The sequence below is a fragment of the Athalia rosae genome, chromosome 1 (assembly GCF_917208135.1).
Source record: "Athalia rosae chromosome 1, iyAthRosa1.1, whole genome shotgun sequence".
NCBI classification, from domain to species: domain Eukaryota; kingdom Metazoa; phylum Arthropoda; class Insecta; order Hymenoptera; family Athaliidae; genus Athalia; species Athalia rosae.
The window spans coordinates 16,669,078-16,687,958 of NC_064026.1; the positions used below are offsets into that span (position 1 = coordinate 16,669,078).

General features: G+C 41.9%; 1 protein-coding gene across 37 annotated transcripts in view; it reads right to left on the reverse strand.

Moving 5' to 3' along the window:
- Positions 1-12,843, reverse strand: part of LOC105689010 (basement membrane-specific heparan sulfate proteoglycan core protein) — a 99,744-nt gene extending 86,901 nt beyond the window's left edge. For 33 of the 37 annotated variants that reach the window (XR_007277476.1, XR_007277490.1, XM_048652231.1 and 30 more), the window contains exon 1: positions 12,131-12,843. Coding sequence is in view for 35 of the 37 variants with exons in the window: in XM_048652231.1 (XP_048508188.1) it covers positions 12,131-12,223 (93 nt within the window). In the remaining 2 variants the exon portion in view is untranslated. The remainder of the gene's footprint in view (positions 1-12,130) is intronic. The other 4 variants (XM_048652300.1, XM_048652295.1, XM_020854078.2 and 1 more) reach the window with 2 other exon arrangements.
- Between the last annotated feature and the right edge of the window lie 6,038 nt (positions 12,844-18,881).

Here is an 18,881-nt window from a genome sequence, read left to right on the forward strand (position 1 = left end):
GGCCATGTGCTCGGTAGTAAAGTGGCGTTGAACAATTTTTTTTCTTTTCTTTTCATACAATTAAAGCGAAGAAGAAAAAAAGGAGATACGGCGTAGCTCCGAAGTATGATGTGATCCGTAATAACACCTCAATACTTAATTCTGGGTTGAGTATTTCGATCGTACGCGCGGTAACGAAGCACGTAGAAAATTTCAGTCGTCAGATTCACGTCAAATTAGCATTGAGAATTCTAATGGCTCCCAGAAAGGTAGGTGATATTGCCTCAGTTTGGGCCTGTCACTGACCTTCGAGAAATTCATAACTGATCCCCCGTGCGTGCAGCCGTCATATTATGATAATAAAATGTTTTTTTTCGGTGATGAGCTCAGCCGTTGGAACGTTCTTTTTTTATTATTTCCCATACTTTTGATTACTCGACAGATCGGCGCGTGTACCGATACACCTCGGAAAGCTCCAGCGGTACCGACCTATTTATCGAACGATAAGGTCCCCCGTAATTTTTTCATCCAATATCGCAATCACTCTTCTTACCCAACGAACTTTAATTACCGAACAGTGACATCTTCGAAACGTCGCACACGCTACAAAAGTGACGTCATATTCCGGGCATAAAAGCGGCAATAAATTATTCACGCGCGTATTACCGCAGTAACAGCGTTACGCGAAGGGCGAATCGCTGCAGTTGCCTCTCCTTTTCGTTCCGCGCGGCCACAGCAGGCATATCGGGGATTTTCTGTGACATTCTCTGTACCTGCTCGGTATCGTGAGGCGTGTGTGTGACACCGCGCGCAACCGATAGCCGCCGTTAAACCGCCGAGCCTTAATGTAATAAAGAGAGCCGCCGATAATCGCAGAACTGCAGCGGCTGATTGCGCGATCTCCGAGTACGGCGGGGTACACTGGCGTCTGAACGTGTGCGAGACGCCGCCGTCGTTACGGTGGGTCGTATGATAATAGGGAGGGAAATATTTCTTCATTCATCGGCAACGGGCTCAACCCACGTCCAATATCGTAAGAATAACGACGACGCGCGTAGCCGGCTAATGAAACTCGTTACCTCTTCTCGAGTCCAATAAACGCATCGAGTCGCGGATCGATCTAAAACTTAACGACCTTGAAAATAGGACCGGCCACCGCGGGGGGACCCCAGGGCGAATCATTCGGACATCTTCTCCCAACAATGAGAATTGTTCGGGTGCTCCAAGTACGTCCGACTGTCGTTCGTGTCCAGGGAATATTCGCGGACAAGTTTACGCTCGCGCGACTTTGTGCAAACATAAAAAAAAAAAAAAAAAAAACCGAATATTTTCATCAGGGACAATCGAACTCCTGGTGACTCAAGTTTTGCATTGTTGCAGCGATGCCGTTTCATACGATCTGAGCGTTCGTAGCTACTGTACTGCGAGAAATAGATTAAGTAGGTCACGAATGTGATTGTAATAAGGGCCTCGAATGACTAACTAAAGGCGAGAGAACGAGAGAGGGAAACGAAGAAGAAAATAATTACAATAATAATGATCGTTTCATAACAAAAATTAAGCGAGGCTCTAAATTACAATCACAGACTGACTAATCAGGCCCCCGCATGGGACGTACTTTATTATCCGCAATAATTATTTACACCGATTAAAACGTGTTTGGTCTCGAGATGTAACGACGATTAAATATGACATTTCCCGGTACATTTTAATTAGTTTGTTTTTCTCATTTTTTTTTTTTTTTTGTTTTACATTCGATCTTCAACGGTAATCCGGTATATATCAATGGACCGCAACGAAAGAATCTAATCGCTCCGAGAGGCGAAGAATAATTGAAAAAAAAATTATGAAAAAAATAGAAAAAAAAAAAAAATATATGAGGAACGAAGAACTGATTCGTCTCCGTGGAATGAAAGGAGACGTTTGACGATACAAGATTATAAAAATGACGAACGTATTCGAAAGTATTGGAAAAAAAAAAGAACGAAAAAATATGGATAATTAATAAGATATTGTGAAAATCTAATAAGGTTCATCGTTGATGCGTGTACGCGACGACGACGAGGAAAGATATTCGTCGATGAATCGATCCGTCTGTTTCACTTTCATCTCGTGCGGAGAAACCCGTTTTTTCGATCTCTGCGTCGACCTCGACGACCTACGTCCTCCGCCGCACGGCTTTACGCTGCATATCGAACACACGTACGATACACGCGTTTCAGTGTATATAAATAAGGGACATCAGAGTTTCACACATTGTGCAAGTGATAAAAATTTAAACTGCACGGCCGGTTGATTGTATTTCACATCACGACTCTCCGCGTATACAGCAGCGGGCAAATGTAAAAAAATGAACTCGAATAATTCAACGGGAACATCTGTTTAATGTCCGTCTGCGAATGGATTCTCACACATTTTTCATTTTTTTTTTTCCATTTCTTTCCTTTTCCGTTCCTTCGCACCCTTCATTACGGTCTCTTGGGAGAACAGCTTAGCGAGTCATACTGTCGTCATTTTGCATGATTAATTACAGATATTTTCCAAATTCTCCTCGCATCGCATGATATTTGTATTTCATAGCTGTACGTTATATACATCATGTTCCCCGTCGTGCGGTACACCCGTACACTTTCAATCGAGGCATATAAGTCACGCTGCACCTCCGACTGACCTTCGAGATCATGCTCGAACGATTTTTTTCAAAGACATCATCCGGCGCGCGGACGAGGAGCACGAAAATTTCGTGGCAGAAAGCAGCCGCTGGCATATGAGAATATGTGAGAAGGATGAAGAAGAAAAGAAAAAAAAAAAAAGAAAGAAACACGAAGAAGAAAGAAAGAGAATGGTGGATGAGGTGTGGTTGGTGAATTTTTGAATTACGAGCCTAGCGATAAGCCAGAATTTATCGACTTCGCATACGTAGACGCCAATAAGGGGGGTGGTAGGTACGCCGTAGCGCGCGCGGACTGGCCGCTGATTCTTCGCTTCGTGGTATCTATATCAAAGTCGACTAAATGCCATTTAAAAGAATCGAAATTTGTATAGTAACGTTGCGCGACGTAGATAACGAGTGAATGTCGCGGCGTGGTATCGGATAATTGCGGAATCGTCGAACGAATCGACAGCGGAGCGAACCGAGCATACGCGTACAGTCGGAAATGATAAATACCCTTCCCAATCGCTAATCACCGGCTCCATTCATACCGCGAAGCTCTTCAACGCCAGCTATATAGACTTTCAACTTTCAACTACGACTGGCGTCGAGCCTCGCAACGCTATTCTGTTTCACTCGGGCTTCATCTATTAAAAATTTCTGGAATTTTCCGGAACTAGAAAAAATCGAAATCGAACCAGATGAAAAATTCAATATACCATCTCACTTCGCACGCATATACGATATCTATTTATCATTCTTCGCCGCTACCTATAGGTCGCAACACCTTCGTGGTTATCTGCCAATTTCGTACGAATACCACCCGCCCAATGCAAGCTGAAAATCCCTTCCCTCCTCCGCTCTTCTTTTCTTTTTTTTTTTTTTCATCCCCCGCGGTCGCCTTATTCTCCCCGCGCGGGTATATCACGGGATTCGGACCGATTTCAACGCAGCATTCCACCGCGCGATCGTATCACCCCCCCCCCCCGCGCCGTACCTCTCGCGGATCTCAGCTAGGATTTTACTCCTGATTTCTTTTGCATTATTCACGTGTCCTCCGCTTCTCCTGCATGTACCGTGTATTCTATATTCATTTCGGGCAACTATCGTATCCTCGCCGCCCCATGCACGTGGTGAACCGGCATACGTACACGTCAGTTGAAGAAGAAAACCGTCAGCGTCCCCGATGTTTTCCCATTACACTCCTACGGTAAAATTGAGCGGGCATAAACGAGGCGCACACACGGAATACGCACGATACGTACGATACGACTGTTGAATAAAGCTTGAGGGAGTAGGAAGGATTCCTCGGTAGGGAAAGTAGGAATCGTCGAGTACCAAATCCGGTTTGAATCCGCGGCGACGGGGTCGCGGGGGGTCGCGGGGGGTGGCGGCGTTGGAAAATTAGCGGCGGTGGTGGTAGTGAACGGTAATACGGTCAGAGGGTTGGCGAGGTCGGTCCTTCTTCGGGAAGTTTTGAAGGGTGCGCAGCGGCAGCGGCACCGGCAAGCAAAGAACTCTTCCCCATTGAGTAACAAAGGAGGTAAACGGAGGAGGGACACGCCGAGTAAAATGTGGAAATGGTAGGGGTAGTTAAGGAGGAGAAGAGCCGCTTACGACCGCATGCGCCGTGCAATTTTAACTTCGTCTTGCACGTATACGTATATGCGGCATCCGTATGTACATATATATGTATATATATACACACATATATGTACACGGCATTTCTTCTCTTCTCTTTTCGACATAGTCTCTCGAGTGTGGGCGAGGAGAGAAGTAAAACTGGTTTAACGCGTATCCTCTATATGCAATGCGCATATATATATACATATATATATATATATGTTACACATAACTATAAATAAATATAATACATATGTCGGTTCGCGCGCACGCGTACACACCGAGGTGTACATTCGTAAGTCGCGGGTATAGGTGTGCACGCGGCGAAAAAAGGTAAAACGTCAAAAAACGGTAAGAAAAAAGCAAGTTACACGTGACCCGCGTGAACGAACTGGTCCTACTCGCCACGAGGTTAGCGTAATACGTGTGTGTGTGTGTTATAATCCTTATCAACCTCGTGTGTGTGTGCAGAGGTATACGTATGTACGTGTGACGGGGAGGGTAGGTGCGTACACATAATATTAGCAAGAGTTGAGAGAAGTTGCGCGCGTCGAGTTGCGGCGACGAAAGTTCGTATGTACGATAATAATTCGGTTGGCGCGCGTGCACGCGATCTCGAAGAGCGGAGGGACGGGGACGAGGACGCGCGGAAGTTCCAGAGGGAAGTTGTGTACACTCGAGAATATAAGGACTCGTATAGTCGTCGTCGTCGTCGTCGTCGTCGTCGTCTTCACGGACTTTACAGCCGAGTGGTGGGAGCTAATTCGAAGGAAGAGAAAAGGGTAAAAACCACATCCGGAGATATTGAAATTTTGATATTTTTAAAAAGTAATTTATTTTTAAAGAAACGCCCTCGAAATTATGTAAACGGCGGCGGATTGCCGGGGTGAATTCAGAGCGTCCGTGTCCTCGTTCCGTCGGTTTTTTCAATTTTCGAATTTTCAACTCTCCGGTAGGTTGAACAAATTCGTTGCATTCGTTTAACGTACCGGACAAAACCAACGTCGCGTCGCTATACGCGTAGAGAGGCTAGGCGCCGAGACGAGAGAATCGAGGGACATTTCTTGCCCAGGCGTCGAGGTTCCTCACGCCGCGAATATAATTGAAATCCTTCGAGAGCGCGCTACGTTAACACGACGCTACCGACAGAAATGAATAAAAAAAAAAATAAATAAATAATTACATCAGCCGTTGAATTAGGAAAAACTAGTAGATGGCGATATTGAATAATTTTTTATTCATCGTGCTTCTTTTTTATTTTTCTTCTTTCCCGCATTTAATTTCCCCCGCGCGTACATAAAGCTGTACGCGCGGGTATATGGCGTAAGTTTTTCATCGATATTGGATTAATTTTAGTGGGCTGACGGGGAGAGGTATGGGAAGTGGGGAAGTGGGGAAGTCGAGATGAAAATGCAGCAGGGGTGAACTTAATGGTTGTCTATATAAATGAGGCTGATATGGTATATAGAACGATGGGAGAGGCGATGGGGGGGGGGGGGAGGGTGATGATGATATCCTTTAATATCTTAACGAGGTGGATTATACGAAAAATCAATTAAAATCGGTCCGTGGTCTCGCCTTCTCTTTCTCTCTTTTTTCACCCTACGATTCTCGCTATAAATATGCATAAAAAATTGGGAAAAAAAAAAAAACGTTTGGCCGTATACGTGTGGTGCGGAAAAGTCTACATTTCAAACCCCGTATATCTAGAAATTTAATCCCGATATTACATAATTACACGGTGAATCCGTATTTTCACTATGCGTCAAAGCTAGAAGAACAAAAAATGCAAATGAAAAATGAATAACTGAAATTCCAAAAGAAATCGGAGCATTACTTGATCGCAGTTTCAAGTTCATCTTCGTGTAATTAGCTCGCCGCGTTGCACTGATCTAACTTTTTGACCCCCCGATATAGTTTTGTTACAATACGCACGTTACACGCGCAATTAAAACTGACCGTTATATATACGGTTAATTCATTGCATTGATATTTTATCATTCTTCTTTTTTCATATTTTCTTCGCTGCGTTTATAACATCGATGGGATAGCCGGCGACGGGATTGATTCGTCCGGAAAGTTGAGGAGGTCGAGGATTGATCGTTGTAAACAACACACCTCCAGATGCCCCATATATCTATATTGAATTGCAATAATCGACGATTGACCGAAATTGATCAGAATATTTGAAAAAAATATGACCAGATCCGGACGAGAAATTTCATCGAAACCGTTTCGATCTCCGTTCGTCTAGTTTTTTTTTTTTTTATGTACGTACGTACAACAACGACATGTAATCTAATCTCTACGGAACTCCGCGTTAATGTCTGGTATAAATGAAATTACATTTTCCAGGTAGAACGGATCGCTACTGACATTCGTTCTCGTTTACTTATAAGTACACGCAAATGTTAACCCGAAGGAATTGAGCCGTAGGCGTCGCCGATCCTTCTCCTCTATATCTCAAAAGTAGTCCGACGTAATAAATATTGTGTCTACGTAATAAATAAAAGAGAGAGAGAGAGAGAGAGGGACAGAGAGAGAGAGGGAGAGTGAGAAAGGTAAGGGAACGGTAAACTTTTTTTTTGTCATTTCATGTTACAGAGGATTCTATTAGATGGACGATTGTTAATTTTCCGCTTTTTTTTTTCTTTCTATAGTCGTGCGTCTGTATTCTCGTAATCACTCGCGGCGTCCATATACGTATACATATAAATTTGAGTAGTTCTTGTCTCCATAATACAGAATTTATTATGCACTCGATCGTTGAGTAGAGAAAAAAAAAAAAAAGAAGATCGTTAGGTGAATAACTGCAGGTAAATTTATTTGATCAACTTCATGAATATATATACCTTGTTATGTCATTTCACTTCCGCCGTTCCTTATATAGCATGAGAATTATTTATAAATTATTGATTCTTTTTTTTTTCCCTCTCGTCATTATTTTAATTCGGAATGCAATAAGAACTTTTTGCAAAATGACAGTCGGACGTTTCAAGGTGACGAGCATTTCCTCCCCATTCCACCGTGCTGTACGCGTACGTGAATATTTCACGTATTCCAATCACGAATCGTTTTGCAATTTTATACCCTATGCTACTACCGTACGATATTTACATGTACATGCAACGCTACGGAGTAAGTGCAGGTAATGAACGTCTATTCGAAACTGGGGAGACTTTGATTTGTTTTTCAAGTAATGATCCTGATTTGGTGAAGGAAAGAAAAAAAAAATTCTCTACTTTCTTCGGGCAGCAAGACTCGATTACTTTCGTTATAATTGACGAATTAATTACGGCGAACGAATGAAATGTCGTTTGAGAAAAAGTAGAAAAATAGAAAAAAAAAAACAAAAAATGGAAGAAGAAATTAAATAAATTAATGTAAATGATAAATCACATCACGAATGACGAATGCGGATGAATTAAATAGAAATTCTGAGTCACGGACGATCGTGATCGTGTAGAAAGAACACGTATGTGGATACATACAAACGCGCGTGTGTTGATGTGTGTATGTATAAACAACCGTTTACGATGGCTAAAAATATACAATGAGATCTACGACGACGATACGTACATTTATATAAGTATACCTACCGACGCTGACGTTATTATAGTCGAACACCCGCTACGAAGGCATACAAGGGTAAGCATTGTCGTTACCGTACATTATGCCGGAGAACCGTACGCTACGTACGTACCTATCCCTAAAAGGGCCTCGAAAAAATCAAAGAGAGCCTCTCAAAAGCGCGGGTGGAGGGGAAAAAGAAAAGAAAAAAAAAAAAAGAAAATCGAAACCGACGATTACAGTAGGTACGCAATCCGAATTCGTCCCTTCGATAAATTATTTGTGGAATTTTTCGGGAGATTTGAAGCGGAGATTCGCATGGGTGATAGTGACTTTTCGAAGCGCTGGTAACCTGTAAGAGAATGCGGAATCTCTCTGCAAATAAGGTACGAGAGGCGTGTGGCGTCGCACACGTGTTATCAATTGTTTAATATACGCAGGGCGAACGCGTCATATGAAATTACAACGTTATAGCGGGGCGTTCGCCGGGCGAGGTCAGTAACGCACACTCGTTGCTGTTCAGTCGGACTATCGGATTTATTTGTCTTTTTACCTAATTCCGTGGAAATTTTTTTTCTCCGATAGAAAAACTTACACGTGCAGTATGTCGTTGCACCATCAGCTGTAGTTTCACGTCAGTTTTCCGTCGATCTTTCTTTTTCTTCAAATTTTCGAACGATTTCCGAACGCGCGCGTTATGAATAAATGGACAGAAAAAAAAAAAAAAAAAAACATATGCGGACCGGTTGAAAGAGCAAATTCTTTCGAACGGTGTACATTATACGCGGTACGTAAGAACGATTTTCATGTAAATAATATATACATTCGTAACGTACAATAGACGCGTCGAATGGATTTTGGAATGAAAGAAAAAAAAAAAAAAATGGATACCGATTCGTTGAGAATTTTTCGAGAACGCGCGTGAACTTTGAAAAGATTCGAGAGAATTGTTCGTCTCGAGTCGCACATCGCTCGTGTCGATGACAATACCAACCAGTTGTGTTATATATATACTCATGTACATATGTATTATATTTTATGTTATTATTCAACCCAAATAGTAGAGCATCGGCTTGTGTGTTTCGTTGTGTATACATATATATTGTGTATACATATATATATACTAACGGTTTTTGTGTTCTGAGAAACGAAGGATACCGATCCGCTGGACGAGACAGAATAGAAAAATGAGGACTAAAAAAAATTCTCATATTTTTGGCGCTGTCCGTTTTGGCGAGGCGCAAGGACGAGGGAAAAGAAAGGAAAAGGACGAGATGCGAAAGGTGCGACACGTTTTGGACAACATTTGGAAAGACCTGACGCGGACAATGAGGATATCGGACATTCTCGATTCCCCCATATCAAAATACAATTATAGAAATTGGTTTAATATTTCACGAATAATTACGAGCGTGGCTTCCCTATAGATATTTATGTGCAAGTACATAAAAAGCATTTCTCGGTAAACGGTGTACATACATATGTACGATAAACGTTGGGAAGAGATCGATTGAAGGAAGAAAAAGGAAAAAAAAAAAAAAAAAACACCGAAGAAAACGTAAAAATTAAAATAGAACTCAAAGAAGCCTAAAAAATGCAACGAACAAACTTTGTATATATGACAGAAAATATGTACAACAGGGTGGAATAATAATATAATTGAATCTGAACACTTCCGTCCGGTAGACCGACACGCGAATTTTTCCTCATTTCATCCCCATCTGCAGTTCATCTCGGATTTCGATGACGTCATATTCGCTGTTCTGCTCTTTTAACTTTACCCTCTACTCGAGTCGACGAATCGTCTCGGATTTGAATCTCTCTTTTTTTCCATTCGGAAATCGAAAGGTACGCGATTGATACGGCGAAATTTGAATAAACAAATCCTGCGACAATATTACTCCATCGTATTACACGTCGAATGAAAAAATATATTCTTTCGCTTTTCGAAACGTCCGATATCGCCTACGATTCATATTCAAATTTGCGTTATGTGTCTACTTGTATCTATGTAAAAATATCAAAGAATCCGGGATGAACCCCATATTACACGTGTACATTATTTATTCGACCTGAGGTCCGTTTTTATTCCTTTACGGACTAGCGATGCAAGTCGACAGGACGCAGCAGGAGCTGAAACGCCATTTTTTCACCACAGAGAAAAACGGCGTAATTATTGCGTCGATCGAATAAATCGAGTTCGGGGACGCGGATGCACCAAGGTATGTATTTTATGTGCACACACGTACTAGTTAGTTACATACGTTGTATATGTAAGTCAGGTCTTCCCGCAGTTCGGGATCAAATTTCAAGCTAGGATACGTCGCGACGCATCTGAAAAAGCGAGAAAAAACGAAAGAAAAATGGAAGAACATATCGCGTACAGCTGGGTGCCGAAAAAGCGGATGTTTCCAGGATTTTTGGTGAAAACAAAAACTTCCCGACTATTACTGACAATGAGATGCATCTTACGCACTCGATTTGAAGCAATTATAGGAAGCAATTCACGCGATTTTTGCGGAAACTCAGGATTTGTCGTCAGTCCTTTGTTTCCATTGGATTACGATTGGGATCTATCGGTGGTTTCATAGTGTCGGGTATCGGATGTAACCGATCGAGTAAATTTAGCTTCTTTTCACGTCGTACTCTCCTCCATAGTGGGATCTATTTTGTATGAACTGACGGGTGTCCGTACCTCTGTCATATCGAGAATAAAATTACTCGAGCATTGGATCGGTGACGCGATAATTGGAATGACGGGATAACCGGAGCAGTGTTGTATTTTCTTGCGGATCTCTCCCAAAATTTCTTGAATTAACAGATGGTTTCGAAGCGCGGATAAGTCGGTTGTTGCACGGGGTGGGACGGGGTGTATTTTAACGCGCAATACCGTCGCTATGTAATTTTTAATCGAATTAAAAACGAATCAATAGATGATTCGATCCCCGAATATCCGACCACGTTCGACGTACACGCCTATACTTTTCCTTTCTTTTTCCCGATTACTTTTCCCGTTCTTCTTTTCTTCTCTTTTTTTTTTTCATATATTCTCATCGCACGGCCCGAGACCTTACAAACTATGGGCTTCATTAAATTCTCATTGATATTTTATCTGGATGATTATAAATTTTTTTTATCACTTTTTATCAGCAAGATTATCAAATTATATAAGCAGAGTTCCACTATGTTCTTCTTTTATTTTTTTGTCTCTCTAATGACATTAGACGCACGTTCAATAATATCGGGTACGTTAATTATGACGAATTCCTTGTCTCTTCGGTAAACGGTGTAGGTATATTACGCAAATTCTCACTTTATCGGATCTAATCGGAATGATTGAATTGATGAAGTAATCGAGCAAATTCAGATTCAGATATTAAATTGCGTGTGTCGTACGCATCTATATAAGATACTTCATTTCCTATATTTTGACACGGCTGACCTGCGTTTCGGAGACGAAAGAAAAAAAAAAAAAAAAAAAGCGAAGCGAAACGAACGTGAGTAGAAATATCCACTATTTCATAGTTTCCAAGCGGTGGGGGTTCAATTTCGAAACGGAAGGGATTATGAAAAAACCGATTCGCGTAGAAAGAAAACTTCGAAAAATTCAAACCCCTCATCACTTCGCGGACTCAGATCGGATCGATAAAGATCTGGCGAAGAATTATCGCCTAACGAGGACCCCGGGGTTAAACAATCTATCTTATATCAGTAGAAATATCGCTGAAATTTGGCGCCTCTCCTAAATAATTTTCTTTCCTACTTAATAACATACATGTATGCAATACAGCATACCTATTTAATATGTGTTACATATCAATGAAACATGCGTGAACGTCTGATTGATAACCTTTACGCGATCGTGTCTGAGCTTATATCCATGTAGATATAATATAATATGTACGTATATTTAAGTACGTCGTTATCGTTATCGTGACCCAAAGAGTGGCCCAGTTTTTTTTTTTTTCAATTTTTTTTTTTTTTTTTGTTTTGTTTTTAATTTTTTTCGTTCAGACATACATGAGATGTGAGTTTGTTTTTTATCGCCCAGATTCTCGTACGGCTAAAAAAAAATTTTTTCTCCTCATTTCTGTACAACGAACTGATTATATGGTAATCGGTGGTAATTGCGAAATTATTATACGATACATCGGATGGTCGGAAGAGAGGACGGAATTGCGATAAAGAAAAAAAAAAAAAAAAGAAAAGAAAAAAAGGTAGAAAAGTTATATAAACCAAAGATAAATCAGATCCATAGAAACAACGTGTATCAGTGGAAACTTCATGTCGGTTAAATGAACTCACCTGAGCTACGGCGGTATCAACGAGGGCGTTGAAGGTCGCAAGGATGAAAAATGCGAGTAGAAAACTCCTGATTAACACACTATTGATAGTCATTTTGGCGTTGGATTATTCGGAAGTTTCGGCAAACGTTCCCGAAACCTCAGTCGCGACCTCTCCGCAGAGGTGTGGAAGATTTGAAGATCGTCTTCTCCCGCGGGCGGCTTGTCCAAATGTTCGGGTCAAATCGGTTTAGCGAAATTCATCCCCTTTCGCAAAAATTGATGTGAATAATTGAGGAAACGGAACGGAAAAAAAAAAGAAAAAAAAAAAAAAAAACAGACAGATCGGCGTAAAACTCAACAAGAGTAACGGCCGCACATGATGGCTGGATTTGTTTGAAAATTTCGGTACCGCGGGGTACTTTGCCCGTTTTCTCTTCTCGCTTCCTGCGTTTCGTGGAAACCTTTCGCAATCGTGCCGCGGATAGGATGTACCAGAAAAAAGAAAATGACGATGCGTGGAAAAACCGAAAACAATCGACGGAAAATTGAGAAAATAATAATCGTTATCCGTACAACGAAAGAGGGAAAAACTACTGTTTGGATACTATAATTATGATAATAACTATATCTACTATAACTAATCCCGCAACTATTTGACGCTGATGAAAAGTTGGTTTTTACAGCCTCAACGGTTACACCACACCGTACCGGCGTTGGGTAGCGTCTGAGAGCCGTCCGCGCCGGCTAAGATAAAACTTTTTCAAAAGCCCCCGTGCGGTTCCCCCTCTTCCCCGACGAAACTACTCCCTCCCCTCCTCAGGCCAACCATCGCGGCGGGATGGCGCCCTACCCCCGTTCATCTCTTTCTGGACGGCCCAGCATCCCGTTTGACTTCTCGCTCTTTCGCGGCAGCGCGGCGTCGCTCGCTAAACTCTCTCTCTCTCTCTCTCTCTCTCTCTCTCCTCTTTCATTCCGCGCTCCGTTTTCCCCGTAAATCCCTCTCGCTCCCTCTCCGGTTTTACCCCCACAGGGGGACCGACCGGCGGAGGAAGGACCGCGCGCTTCGCGACGCGTTCCCTTGCGATCGACTTCGTTTGTTTGTATAACGATGCCGCGTGCTCCGTACCTACGCCGGTCGGCCGATCGCCGTTCGCCGTTCGCCGGTTGCGCATAGGTTAACTTTATACTTGACTCCGTACTCCGGAGACTCTTCTCTCCTTTCCTCCTACTCGGGTTGCGGACTACGCCTCATTTTTTTCTAAAATCGACCCGCTGCCGCCCGGCTGTCCCTCTACTCCTGTTTCGCCTCCCGCAAGAAGTGCAGGACGCTTAGCTGCGGAGACCCGTTTTCGCAAAAATTTTCCATCTTCCGTTCCCATTTTATCTTTCTCCGCTTGTCGTACGTGTTGCAGTCGGAGTTGCGGCGGTTCGTCCCACGTGCGATCGACGATCCGCAGGTATACATATAACGGATTTTATATCTGCGACGCGACGGAATCGAGTGACGCCATCTTCCTTTTTCCTTCTTTTTCTTCTCTCTCTCATTGTTAGCGCACGTACAGGTTAAAATTCTGATGAAGTCATTGCGATTTCGATTGTTCTTCTTTTTCGTCTAGTTCGATTTCGCGAGATGTTTTCGACGAGTCGGCAATTTGTTCGAACTCATCGAGGCCCGTAAGATTTTCGCGCAAAATCTAAATATAGAAGAAAATTCTCTGTGTAGATTACACCCGCGAACACGTACGCGCTCGTACGCGTATCGCCGGCTTTATTCATCCATGCGATTATTGCGTAACTGTTACGTATGCGAAAGATATTTATTATATTATGAAACGTTGAAGATAACAATTTGAATTTTTGTCTATAATAATTAACCGTGGATCGCGATGTAGTGTCAGATACCAGCCAATGGCGTATACACGTACGAAAGGAACTTGACGAATCGTACACACCTCGGTACACGATGAATTGACAAAAAATGAAACTGGAAAACGGACAGAAAGCAGGAAAATTCGGAGCGGTACAACGTACGCGTCTCATCGAATCACAAACGATATCGTAAATCAACATGTTATATAGAGACAGCTGCCTTTGGAGTGCCCAAATAATTTGTTACGCATACCAGATAGATAAAAACTAGCAATTGAAGAGCAACTAATTTTATTCAATCGTAGGTAGCAACACTCGACTCTATATCTTCAAGTGGATTTGTAATACCGATCACCTCGTAACTATATCAGCCGCTGAAATATCGACCGGTCGTAATCCGTTTCTCCTTTCGTTTTTTACAACTTATTTTCTACGATACACATATATATGTATAATGCGAGAATCTTTCGAGATGAATCTCTCGGTATAAAAATTCATACCGTTACGGAATGTCTGGAAAAAGTCACATCATCGATAATAATCGCCCATACATATGAGCTGGTTGCTCGTAATGCATATATATATGTCTTACATACGTAGAGCTCGCTCTTTTAATCGCACGCACTTGACGGGTGGGCTAATATTAGGTGCGTATGGTTTTTTTTTTTTTTATTTTCTGTTAATTTTTTTTTTTTTTTTTTTTTCTCTCGTTTTCACGGGTGACTCAGATGAGCTCTCGGTTCCTCCTAGCGCTCGGTGAAGAATCGAGCCACTTCTCGCCTCTTGAATATTGGCTATGATTTTGAACGCGCGATAGTACGCGAATATCGCGTGGCAGAGTAAAAATTACAGCGAGAACCAAACAACTATTAATTTTAGACCGATCGCTATAGGTGATCCGAGAAGAGGGAACTTTTTGCGTTTACATTACCCTCGTGTGCCGCTGTGATGTAACGTGGAAAAAATCAGGGAGAAGAAAATCAAAATCGTTCGTCGCGGCTTTGGGGAAATAAGCGAAAATATTATCGCGGGGCTGATGTACCCGTTAATCGAAGCTGTTATATAGTTGTAGAAAATGAAAGATTAGGAGAACTGGTAAATCCGTATCAATTAAACGTGATGACCCATGTGTGGAGATGTACATGGATGTGAATCCTCACAACGGTCGTTATCGGATTTTTGTTAATTTCGTAACGAGACATCGAGAGGAATGAAATTCAGGGCGGTTGATAATGTGTACGTACGTATTATGTACCATACACGATACATCTGATGGCAAAAATTTATACTTTTAGGCTAACTGCGACAAGTAAGTTTTGTCCCCCTTTTTTTTTTCTTTTCAATAACTTGGAAACGCGCGCGACGTACGGTGATCGGGCCATTCCACGTGAACCGGATCAGTCACCTCTCGGATATTTTTTAAATTCGGCATGTCGATTGTCCATGGGGAGTTAGATTTCTGTGCCAAAGGATTTTTGATTCAGTTCAAATTTCGATTTATTATGAACAATCGAAAAATTGAGAGGCGGTTTCTTTGAAAAATCACAACTTCGTCAAAAATGATGTTGGATTCAATTTTTTTTTTTTAGAATTTACGCGGATAAGGCCATAAATTTGTAAAAAAAATAAATGGTGCCGGAAAAGTTTATTTATCATTCGTTTATTTGACAATGAGATTTTAAATGATTTTTAAAACACTGACGGATAGCACCGAAAAATTTGAAAAAAATGCTGACATATACTTTGAACTATACTACAGCCTGTGAATTAATTTCAGAGATGCGTTCGGCTTCGTTTTCGAGTAAAAAATCATCAGAGTTGGCGGCGCGCGTAAATTCGAGCTCGTTGACGCCTTTGCGCGTAATGACGCGCGTCGAGCGACAGAGAATACCCTGTCTACTCTCCATGGTTGCTACTTGGTAGATACTCCGCGGCGGCATTCACGAGTCATTTTCGCGATGATTGACACCGTTTAAAAATCTGAAAAAAATTCCATAGCTTCCCCATGGACCCTCCAAAGCGATAGAGTGAGTTCCAGAGATGTGTTATTTCTCGTTTTTGAGATATTATTGTGTCTTAATATGTCCAAGTAGCGAGCGCGGAGTGCCATATGCGTCCTGATATCTCGTAAACGAGAAATAACACATCTCTGGAACTTACTCTATCGCTATACGTCAGTGTTTTAAAAATCATTTCAAAATTCATTGTCAAATAAACAAATGATAAATAAACTTTTCCGGCACCATTTATTTTTTTTACAAATCTATGGCCTTATCCGCGTAAATTCTAAAAAAAAAAATTGAATCCAACATGATTTTTGACGCAGTTGTGATTTTTTGAAGAAACCGCCTTTCAATTTTTCGATTGTTTATAATAAATCGAAATTTGCACTAATTCAAAAATCCTTTGGCACAAAAATCTAATTCCCCATGGACAATCGACATGCCAAATTAAAAAAATATCTGAGAGGTGACTGATCCGGTTCACGTGGAATGGCCCGTATACGTATATTCGCTGATAGTATAATTTGAATCGAGAAATGAGAAATAATTTTCTCCAATAATAACAATTAATCATACATACGACCTTGACTCGTCGTGGGCCGACATATTTTTTATAAGTGAAAAATTCTTCTTCGTTTAATTCGTCGTCGCTTCTTACGGCCTCATAACTGATTTATGAATACACGTTTATATAGTTGTCACAATAATCAGCGACATCTGCATACGTCCAATTACATACGTATATATACGTATGGTTATAAATCTATAATTAAAAGTATGACATCAGTTGGCTCCCTAATTTGACACTTTGACGTGTCATGGCGGTTTAAAGTGCAATGAAGGAGTTCGCGGCTTTTCGTTCTACTTTAATTATTCATTCTCTCACTTCATTCAATGCGTCAAAACGACTTGGTCTTGCCGAGAAGAAAAACATATTCCCACGAATTGATCTTGGAGATTTCGATGAAATGACGTAGGATTCGTTTTGACCGAAACGTGCTTTTTGCACGAATAAAACTTACTCAAAAATCACGATCTGAAAATTCATTAAAACGTTAAACATCACGATAACAAATGCGGACGAACTCGAATTATTATACATATACATTAATATTAAGAGGGGATTCGAAGTAGCTGACGCATTGTATTTTTGGTCACACCACGAACCGAATGAGTCGTTCGGAGGGAAGAAATTTATTGTTTACAGCGCAGCCCCGGTTCGGATTAGTCGGAATATGACGAGCGAGATGATGTTCGTTTGATTTGATAATTTATGCATAAATTCATCGTGTCAATAAAAATTTAACGACGCCACCTAATCGTCCCGCGGTGCAGATGTCAAGGTTCCGAATTTCGGCCCGCTGCTCCGCGAATCGCCGAATCGCCGAATCTTCGCGTACTATTCTCCTTTGCCGATCCCTCTCAAATTTCATCCCTGCCGTACCCTAGTCCTATTTTTCTTGCAAATGTCGAACTTCATCTTCACTCTTTCGCGCTTAATCGTTCCAGATTGTAACAACAGCAGCTCCGGACACAGAGGTCTGTATTGTGAGGCCCAGCCGCGAACCTTCGGCGATACTCGCAATACGTGATTACCGACCATTTCAAACGAGTATATCGCGGCTAAGAAGTAACAGAGCAGACCACGTGTATGTAGGTAAATGCGATGTTATGTATATACAAATATCCGAGAACCGAGTGATAAATCTTGTGCCAAAATATACAAGCAAATCTCAACTGGCTGCCGCAACTCTACCTATAACCGTACTGTGACTATGTTTTATGTATACATTCTCTACGATGGCCGAGGCCTAGTTTCGAAACGTAAACTATGGGGCTGAAAAAAAGGGAGAAAAAAAGAGAGACGGGTCGATCGTTGCATCGAGGGGTGTAAGACAGTCGGAAAAGCGTGACCTACGATTTTTTGGATCACGAAAGCGCCCCCTCTAAGATCGTTCGATGTTCGGGGTCTGTATTTCAATTCCATGGTATCAGGATGATGTGTAATACGTCGGTGTCAGTTTGAGGTTTTCTTTATTTCTCCATTCGTTTCAACTTCTTTTTATTTAGTCTGGCCCGAAAGTGCAACGGCAACGGACAACGGCCACGTCTAGCCTATACGTGAAAAATCTGAAACTGCACATTGCGCGTCGGGCATGTGGTCGCCGTCTGGGCTGCGATTGGAACGCGCGAACTTCGAACCCGATTCGTATCAACGCCCACGTCTAAAAATGCTTCCGGTTTCAAATTTTTTTGAACAAAATTAAAATCCCACCCGTTCCGCCGAATGGGAGAAAAGGAGGACGTGGTCCCGCTTGGCGCTGCATCGGCTACGAGAATGTGCAATGGCAAATTTTTACGCATGGAAGAAGGAAAAGTTTTACTTTCGCGCCGACGCTGCCGCAAGGAACGAGAGTTGCAATACCAACGAGATGAAAGATCGAAGTGACGAATTCGCTTCGGACGCTTGATCGGACAACGAAAAGTTCAGGGTCAGATGGAAATTCTCCGGAGTAGAGGTGAATAGGTCATTACCTCCAGATCCCCGAAAGTGCAGCGAGGTAGAGAATCTTCCTAATCTTGATTTTCGATTCACGAAATTCGAAAATTACTCGCGGACGTCGGTGACGCGACCGCGATGTTTATAACGTGTCGAGAAGCGAAATTTGATATTTCCGTCTCATTTATCGCGACACCTGCAGCTTCGTTTACGTACATACGCCGCACGGAGAATGCAGGTTTCAAAATTTGCAACGTCTGCTCCTTATCTTCGTGATATAATTTCGCGGTTGCGTTAAACCGCGACTAAGTAAACATTGAAATATGTGATCTCCGATCGCGGATCAACGCCCGCAATTACACACGCGACAAATATAATATCCACGTGACCTTATCTCC